The sequence below is a fragment of the Uranotaenia lowii genome, chromosome 2, assembly GCF_029784155.1.
Source record: "Uranotaenia lowii strain MFRU-FL chromosome 2, ASM2978415v1, whole genome shotgun sequence".
NCBI classification, from domain to species: Eukaryota; Metazoa; Arthropoda; class Insecta; order Diptera; family Culicidae; genus Uranotaenia; species Uranotaenia lowii.
In genome coordinates, this window is record NC_073692.1 from 301,061,172 (window position 1) to 301,070,944 (window position 9,773).

Here is a 9,773-nt window from a genome sequence, read left to right on the forward strand (position 1 = left end):
AACAATCAGCAATCCGTCGTGCATTGGGATCAACTCGACAAGTAGCGAGAAGGTGTTAGGCATGCAATGGTTCTCCGGAGAAGATCTCCTAGCCTACAGCACCTCTTTTCAACAAGATTTGCAGAAGCTTATCACTAGCAAAAATAGACCTACAAAGCGTCAAGTTCTCAAATTTCTGATGAGTGTGTTTGATCCTCTGGGGCTTTTAGCAGCGTTCGTGGTGCAAGGGAAAGTGTTGTTGCAAGACATCTGGCGTGCTGGGACCAAATGGGATGAAGAAATCGACGACCAAGGTTATGCGAAGTGGATACGATGGACTGACCTCTTCAAAGTGATAGCGGACCTAAGAATCCCCAGGTGTTATTATCCCGGTGCAACAGCTCAACAGTACAAGTATTTAGAACTCCACGTATTTGCTGATGCAAGCGAAGACGCTTATGCTGCAGTTGCCTTCTTCCGTATTCCTGTTTCCGACGAATCTTTCCAGTGCTCCTTGGTTGCGGCTAAGACAAAAGTAGCCCCTCTGAAACACTGCTCCATCCCTCGTTTAGAACTGCAGGCGGCCGTTCTCGCAACACGTTTAGCAACATTCATCAAAGAGGGGCATACTTTGACAATACACAAAACAGTCTTCTGGTCAGATTCAAGCACAGTTTTGGCATGGATACGCTCCGATCATCGGCGTTATAAACAGTTTGTTGCCTGTCGTGTTTCTGAGGTCTTAACAACAACTACGATCTCTGACTGGCGGTGGATATCGACGAAACTAAACGTAGCAGATCTAGCGACAAAATGGGGTCAAGGAGGCCAACTGAATACAAACAGCTCATGGTTTCAGGGTCCCGAGTTCTTGAAATTAGGTGAAAAGTATTGGCCTAGACCAAAATCAATCTTAGCTACCAACGAAGAGATGAAACTTTGTGGAATACATCATGGTATTACTGTTCCGGTACCGGTGATTGACCCTTCACGTTTTTCACGGTGGACTAGGATGGTAAGAGTGACGGCGTACGTTTTACGGTACTTTAACAACGTTCAAAAGAAAAGATCAAAGCTGAATAGTTCTTATCTCACTCAAGATGAATTGCAGGAGGCTGAAAATTACCTTTTTCGCATTTCACAATGGGAGGCTTTTCCAGAAGATATGTCAGTACTGCTGTCGACTACCAATGTTGGTGTAGAAAAGAACAGTCCTTTGTACAAGTTATCCCCTTACTTAGATGAGCACGGAGTGCTCAGAGTGGACGGTCGAATAGGAGCGGCTAGGAACGTTGAAGAGAGAACCAAGTTTCCAGTAATCCTGTGCAAGCAACATCGGGTTACCGATCTCCTGATCGATTACTATCATAGTAAATATCATCACGCAAACTTTGAAACTGTAGTGAACGAAATAAGACAATTTTTCTACATCCCTCAAATACGATCGCGAGCCAAGAAAATCGTAAAACATTGTCAATGGTGCAAAGTGTACAAAGCACGCCCTCAAGTTCCCAGAATGGCACCGCTTCCTGAAGCAAGATTAGCATCATTTACCCGACCCTTTAGCTATGTTGGGCTAGATCTTTTCGGACCGGTTTCTGTTAAAGTTGGTAGAAGCGCAGTGAAGCGATGGGTAGCCTTGTTCACGTGCTTAACCATACGCGCAGTACATGTGGAGGTTGTGTACGGTCTGGACACTCAATCGTGCATCATGAGTATCCGTCGGTTTGTCGCTCGTCGTGGCTCTCCGCTAGAATTTCATTCAGATAACGGCACAAACTTTCGAGGTGCAGATAACATACTACAGAATCAGATACGTAACATTCAAGAAGGACTGGCGTCAACGTTCACAAATACCGTAACGAAGTGGATTTTTATTCCTCCTGGAACCCCGCACATGGGAGGCTCCTGGGAGCGTATGGTGCGCTCGGTAAAAACAGCGATGTACTCAAGTATTGAAGCCGGACGGAAGTTGACCGACGAAGCTCTATTGACCCTGCTGGTTGAAGCCGAAAGCATAGTAAACTCAAGACCACTGACGTATCTTCCGTTGGAGGCTCCAGAGAGTGAAGCTCTTACTCCAAATCACCTTTTGCTTGGTAGCTCTAGCGGCATAAAACAACCTGGAATAGAACCGGTGGATGAAAGATTGGCGCTCAAGAACTCCTGGTATCAAATTCAACATCAAGCTGATATCTTCTGGCGTCGTTGGACTCGTGAATATCTTCCGGAACTGACTCGCCGAACAAAATGGCTGGGAGAATCGCGTCCAGTTATTGAAGGAGATTTGGTCATAATCGTAGACGATGGAAAAAGAAATGGTTGGATACGGGGTAAAGTCATAAAGGTCATATCCGGGCAAGACGGGCGAGTTAGAAGGGCTTTGATTCATACTCATAAAGGGATCTCTAAACAATCAGTCTCAAAGTTGGCAATTCTAGATGTGGCTCCAGAGAGTAACACAGGATCTGCTTGACCTGTGTTACGGGGGGGAGGCTGTTGGAAACTGGTTGCACTGGAGTTTGGCGGCGACGCTTCATCGGTGTTGCGGATTCTTCAGCGTCGCGACATATGAGATTTTGACGTCTCTTCAAGACATTTCACATCCGGTTGTAAACTAGATTAGAAGCTAGAGTTCCTGAAATTAGAAAGCCTAAAATTATTATTATCCTTCCACAAAGTTATACTTACCTTCAAGTTATACTTACCTTCAAGTTATACTTACTCCTAGTTATACTTACCTCCAAGTTGTTGTGCTAAGATAGCTACTCGTAGCTTATTTATCCGGGACTGAACCAGCAAATATTCCGCGAGCAGTATACCAGGTTTGACTCATACTTACCACATGTAAACGTAGAGATTTATTCGTAATTCTAATCTATAGCCACTGGAAAGTTCGGATAAAACCGTTAGGAGAAAACCCGTTTCGGTAGTTGAAAAGAACAAGCGATATAAGCGCACTAAATTTGTAAGTGTTAAATAGTACTTTCTGCTTAAACCTACTTTACTTAAAATAACCTTAAAATAAATTGCAGCTTGAAGCTGTCGTTGACAAGCTATCTAGATTGGTGAACCTTTTTTTTTCAATACCGGAACATACATAGTGAATGTTGAGCTTATCAAAATTCGAACTTTATCTTTTTCCTTAGAAAATTCATTGTAATGGATACAAATAAGTACAACACCATGGTTAGATTGCAACATTTGTGTACCACAACACTCATTCTTTTTATTTTAATACTATAGCTGACCCCGTACGAACTTCGTTTCGCAAGCAATTATGAAAATGTGATAAAATAAGATTATGTTTTAAAGTAAAGTATGATATTCCTTACATTGAATAAACAATAACTTTTCAGTAAGAGCATTCTTATTCAAAAGATTGAAAACCATCACAATCACAACGTATCTGTTTCTTTCCAAAACCCGTTCTTCAATTCGTATGTTTACCATTGATTTTCCACAAAAATGTCACGAAAACTGATGCTGGTTCATGAAAATAACGCTTTTTCGTTACATGACTATCCAAAATTATATAGGGTAGGTGTACCCTCCTCCGTCGTATTCCTCTTATTCGTCTTAATTCATGAATGCATGTTTTAGACCCGAAAAATCACTTTCCACTTTAATAGACTACTTCACATGATAAACTTACGCCTGGAAATTTATTTTCTATCACAAATTTGTCACTTTTAAAACTATTTTTTAAGATATTTGATTTTGAAATCTCGAAGTGAAAATAATTATTGGCACACCCCGCCATATTGAAAGACGAACTTAGTGATCCCCCCATCGTGTTTCTTTGTTTTAACGCTTCCTGTTAATGCATATAACAATCAAAATCATCAAATTCAACAGAAAAGTGTTGAAATAAAATTAGAAAAATTATTTCAAACCAATCTGAACTATATAAATTTGTCAATTTTTGATTGAAATCGAATTGCTCGGCACCCATAATTCGTCGTAATTTTGCGACAGGAATAGGAAACCGTTTTGCAAGAATTGGAATTAGACCGGTTCATTTTTACTATTTTTTGCTGACCACAGTCGGACTAATAGAGAATGAACATAATTCATTTCTAAGTAATCACAACACAATAAAGTAATTTTGAAGCTAGGAACTAGATGCGCTGGGAAATAAGTGCAAAAAGTCTTTTTATATTGATAAATTACTTGAATGTATTCAGCATTGCTTATAATGCATGGTTTTAAATGAACATAGAATTGACGGCATTTTTAGCTAAGTGGTTGGTGTTTAACAAATTATTTACTACCAGTACCGTGCATAATTTAATAGACGTTTGAGTGCACGCAAGAATATCTCCAATTTTACACATTTCTAACGTTCAACTCCAATGACATTGTTTCTTCATAATTTTTTATTTTAAGATTTGATTATTTTTGGTTCGATTATCTGATGACACTAAACCTCTCTTAAGTATTTGAAACATTAGATACATCAACTATATAAAAATTAGACTTTTCCAACTTCTTTCATTCAAACAGCAATATCTTACATACGACCAAACGCTTTGTTCTACAGAATGTTCACTGAGAGATCCTTGTAAACTTAAACTTAAACTTCTCCAGTTTTCAGAAATTCTCTAAATGGGAATCAATAACTACTTGAGGAAAAAAATCAATTCCTGGACCGATAACCTCGATTTCTATTGAATTTTGACGATGCATGGAAAATTGATGCTAAAAACTCCCGTTGAAATTCAAAATGACAAGAGAATTTAGATGAATGAATAATTTAAACTTTGAAATAAGAGTTCACGAGTCTCTGGTTTGGATCGCAATACAAGTTTGTACATTTTTTGTACATAAAGTCGTTCAAAATAAAACAAAATCGAACCCCTTTTTTATGCTGATTCCTACCATATAAGTTTTAAATCTTGACTCATGTTTGCTTCAGATTTTATAAATTCTCAGTGAATTTTCAACAAAAGATGTTTTGTCATTTTTGACATATTACAGTTTGAATGAAAAAGTCGAAAAGTTTTATCGCTCGTAAAAAAAACTCGAATAGATGAGCTGAACCAGTCTAATGCGCATTACACGCATCAACGTGGCGTTTCTTTGTTTCGATATCCTTCGCCAGGGTTCCCACATGTATAAGAATACACATGTTGACAAAACGCAAATGTGATTCTGCCTCTCCTCAAATGTCTTACTATTCAGTCTCATTACGTAGAAAAACATTTAGTTCTATTAAAAATGTTGATGTTCTTTAAAAATGGGTAGTTTTTGTGTAAATTTGTGCATTGTAATTTGTGTTAAATGTCTGTATAAATGTTATGAAATTTTATCTTACAGACAAATCCTGGATCATGGCAGCCCTGTCCGTTGGAGAGTGTGTTGGTAGAAAATACATTTGCAGGGTGGATTCAATTTGTAAGGTCTAATATTGTGCTGTCTGCAATTGCCTTAGCCAAGCAATGGTACCTAGCTACAATAACGCTGCCTTGAGATTTCTTGGCAAGACCATTTTATTGCGACTTAGAGCTCATTCGAACTTTGCCGTTATCCTGCACGGTTGATCCGCGCGAAGTAAATAATAGCATTTCCATGAACCGCAACCGCAAAATTTCAAATCTATTTCTCATGAGGGAGGAATAGTTTGAGACAATTTCAGTATAATTGAATAGAAGGTATAATATTTTGCTGCCTACAGATGCATTAGCCAAGCAATGGTAGACCTGTTTACAATAAAGCTATCCTAGTTTAATGGCTTATTGCGACTGGTTACTTGAAAGAACTACTGCTGTTATCCTGTGCGGTTGATCTGTTCGATGTAAGCTAATGCCAAATGCATGAACCGCAACCGCAAAATTTTAAATGTATTTCTGAAGAGGGTGGAATAAATTGAGACAACTTCGGTCTCCTTGTACGACGGAATTAGGAACCTGGTACGACAATGAAGGAACTTGAATGAGGAAAATAAATCATAAATTGACTAAAAAGTACGTAATGGATTGATCAATTTCCTTCATAGTTTCATAAAACAATATTAGAAATATAGTTCAATTACTAAACATCAGTTTTAAAACAACGTAGAAGGCAATTCTATTGAAATAATGAAAAAAGCTTCCTTAAGCCGTTGTCTTAGGGTCCTCTACCCTACCCATTGCATTGACTTCTAACTCATAATTCCACAATACGGATCGATTCGTCTTACCTCAAAACATCTATATCTTAAAACCATAAACAGTAAATATGGACAACCCAGACCCTTTACACCAAATTTGATACCTTAAATCAATTCAACATCGCTTAAACTTCCAGGGTGGCAATGCAATGAACAGTAACGTCAGTATCGCAAATGCATTGAACATTTAATATGGACGACCCCTTACACAAAATCTGATACCTGGAATCAAATGTCTATCCTCCAAAACACTCACGGAGAAAAAAGTATAGTATTCTAAACAATTTTCCACTTACATTTAATCATATTTCTGATTAATTCTCGGCTAACTATAAATATTAAACTTTCAATTGTATGATATTGTGCATTCAACGATACATATAATAGATTCAACTTCAGTCCTATGGTTGATTTTATGCACTCAACTATAAATATAATAGATTCCACTATTATTGTTTGATTGTTGTTGTGCATTCAACAATAAATACAATAAATTGAACTTTACTGGTATAGTTGATTTAAATGTAAATATAATAGGTTCAGTTATATGTCTATGATTGAATTTATGAGATCAACTATAGATACTTTAGATTCAACAAATGTTTATTTTAGAGGTCATCATGTTTATTGTTGCTTTCTAGTCGGTTCTAGCTTTTACTCCATTCACTTTTCATTTTTGTATTTATTTGATTTAACACTTAGAGCAAGTCCAATGGTGTTGGGAAAAAGTGGTAGGAATTTTGACGTCTGTAGCACAGACGGGAATTTTTCTATCGTGAAATATAGACCAAAAAGGTTGGCCGTCCACCGGTGTGATAGAATACGAAGGTATAAAATTGAAAGCAACCAGCGATGCCAAGAGAATTTGCTTTTCAGTAATTTTACTAACTTTTTGTATTTTGAATTCACCGTTTGTAATTTGAAATCAAATTCATTTTACTTGATCATTAACTTGAAACAGTAGTGCCAATATTAAAATTTTATAATTTAGATGTATGAATAAGTATTGTTTAAGTTATAATGCATCCCAATATTAAACTGTATTCTGCAGAATTAGGAGTTTTGTATTGGAGGGCATTTGATTACACGAGTTGATAAAGTTTTTGAACTCTTTCTTAAACTTTCATTTTCAAAGTGATTATTAAGTAAGTGACAAATAAAAAGTATAGATATTTCAGACACAAGCTGAATTTTACTCCCGATACGACGCCTTACGTTTGATATGATTGACACTTGTCGAATCAACAGCGAGGGTTCCGTTTTCTAAAGATGATGGATCCATTAAAGACGGCGTTCCGAACTTGTTACCGGACATTCCGACGGAATATTTTTTTCAAATAAAAAAGCGAAACAATTTCCTACTCCCGAAAACCGCTCAAACAAAACATACAAACAGATTTTATTTATTCACCCAGCTATCGGGCATCTCTGCGCCTCAAAATGTATTCGATTGGCAAGGGCATGAAAAAAATTGGCTGTAAATTTTAAAGAGTTGATTAACTTCATTGCAATTCGTATCAATTTAAGTGATAAAAGATTAAAAAAAAAAGAAAATATCGCTTTATGTTTAAATCCTGAAATTGCTCAATTTCCTTTATTTTCCCCTCAACTGGGGTTTTGAGCTTAAGATAGATGGCAGCACCTAAGCGTTTCATGCACGAATACTGTATTGCAACGCCGACTCTATCACTCGGTTCGGTGTTGCAAAATATCGTGTTTTTCTATCACCCTCAGCCAAAAAGTGTTATACGATACAAATTTTGCAGCGCGAAACTGTTCGAATATCAGATTTTCCCAACACCGGTGTACGGCAAATGTGTTGTGATGTGTTGTAAACCTTCGAAATTTCCAACTCCATCTCAACCAGTGAACTTGCTCTTATATACTACAAAAAGTATACTAAATTCTGATTTTATTTTTGGCTCGTTCAGCCTCCGAACAGGAAAACAATTACACTTCGATCCACTTATCCTGCTGCTGCTGAACACTGCCCAGCCGGAAAGTCCACGAAAGAAAGCTGCCAGGGAAAAAAGTAAATTGCAATAACTTAGAAAACACAAAACTTGTAAATTTTACCTGCGATTTTTTTTTTTGGGCATAAGCGGCAAACGGGCATCCTACATTTCCTGCCGTTCGACGGACAGCGGCTCTTTTCACGGGGGGACCGTATAGGCCGTCCGATGTGGTCTGCTGTCAATCGATCCCAGTGGCAAAATTTCGTGTTCCGGCATCTGAAATTTAAAAAAAAAAGAAAAAGTGATTCGATCATCATTTTTTAAATCCTCCTCCTAACCAGCACAAAACAAACAAAATTTGTAAATTTTCAAAGATTACCCGTCGCTTTTTTTGATGAGTAGGCAAGTAATACTTTCCGATGTTCGACGAGCCGCATTTCGTTTACTCCAGGTAACAGAAAAAATCTCGATGAGGCCTTTTCTTGCTGGGAATGATAAGGAAGCAGGTGACCTCTGCAGTCTTACCCCGAGTAGAACCAACGTTTTCTTTTCCATTAGAGAGCGGAACACACACCGGGATAACGTTCCTCTGGTCGGATTCGCTTATGGACACAGTTGAGACGGCCTCGGATAACTTGTTCCCGCACGCTAGTATCACGATATACGATCAAAATTGATTTTTAGAAATTTGCAGCGATTTTTTTTGTGAGGGCACACTCTTCTTCTTCTGCGTGCCAGTATTTTCTACACTCTCAGGTTAGAAAACTTAAATGCAGGATAAAATCCACCTAATTTGAAAAAAATCAACCATATAAATATTTGGATTTTTCGTAGTTGTAATTAAGTTAAATACACTTTTATAATTGGAATGACCTGCCAAAAAAAATTGTTTTAATTTTACGTTTTATTTTCCGTGTACCGTTGAATCTATTATATTTATAGTTGAATGCCTAAAATCAATCATACAATTGTAGTTGAACCTATCATATCTACAGTTGAATCAATTATACCATTACAATTGAATCTATTAAATTCATAGTTGATTGCATAAGGTCAATCAGCAGTTTGTAGTTGAATCTATTGTATTTATAGTTGAATTCATAAAATAAATCATACAGTTGAATGCATTATATTGATAGTTGATTGCGTAAGGACAATTAGAAGTTTGTAGTTAAATATATTATAAAAGCAGTTGAATGCGAAAAAATCAACTGTATTTCGATTATTGGTATAACAAGCTGAAATAATTGGAACAACTATCGTCTTTTTTCTCCGTGCTCATGTGCAAATTTGATAACTTAATTCGATTATCCGTCCCTGAAAACTTCCGTGTACCAATTTTCATCTAAATCCAATTTATTATAACGTCATTATCGCAAAAATAGTGAACAGATAATATGGACGCCCCTGCCCCGAAGTTGTATAATCGGAATCAATTGTTCGTTTCTAAAAACTCCCGTGTGCCGATTCTTCATCTAAATCCGGTATATATCGAAAAAAAAAAATGAACAAATGATGAAGTAATAAGGATGACCCCTTTTGCAGACCCTTTACACCAAATTTGATACCTGAGATTGATTATCCGTCCCTGAAAGCTTTCCTGTGCCAATTTTCATCCATATACATTGACTTATAACGTCAAAATCGCAAATACAGTGATTAGGTAATATGGACGACCCCTTTTTCCA

The 9,773-nt window shown here is 37.2% G+C and overlaps 1 protein-coding gene across 1 annotated transcript; it reads left to right on the plus strand.

The window, feature by feature from the left end:
- The first annotated feature begins 567 nt into the window (after positions 1-567).
- Positions 568-3,015, plus strand: LOC129746587 (uncharacterized). Its single transcript, XM_055740318.1, has 2 exons — positions 568-2,804; positions 2,864-3,015. Exon 1 carries the CDS (start codon positions 911-913, stop codon positions 2,453-2,455), a length of 1,545 nt encoding a protein of 514 aa, XP_055596293.1. The 5' UTR covers positions 568-910; the 3' UTR covers positions 2,456-2,804; positions 2,864-3,015.
- Positions 3,016-9,773: the final 6,758 nt, after the last annotated feature.

Coding starts and splice junctions, on each gene's coding strand:
- LOC129746587 (XM_055740318.1), top strand. CDS start 911: ATGAAACTTTGTGGAATACATCATGGTATTACTGTTCCGGTACCGGTG.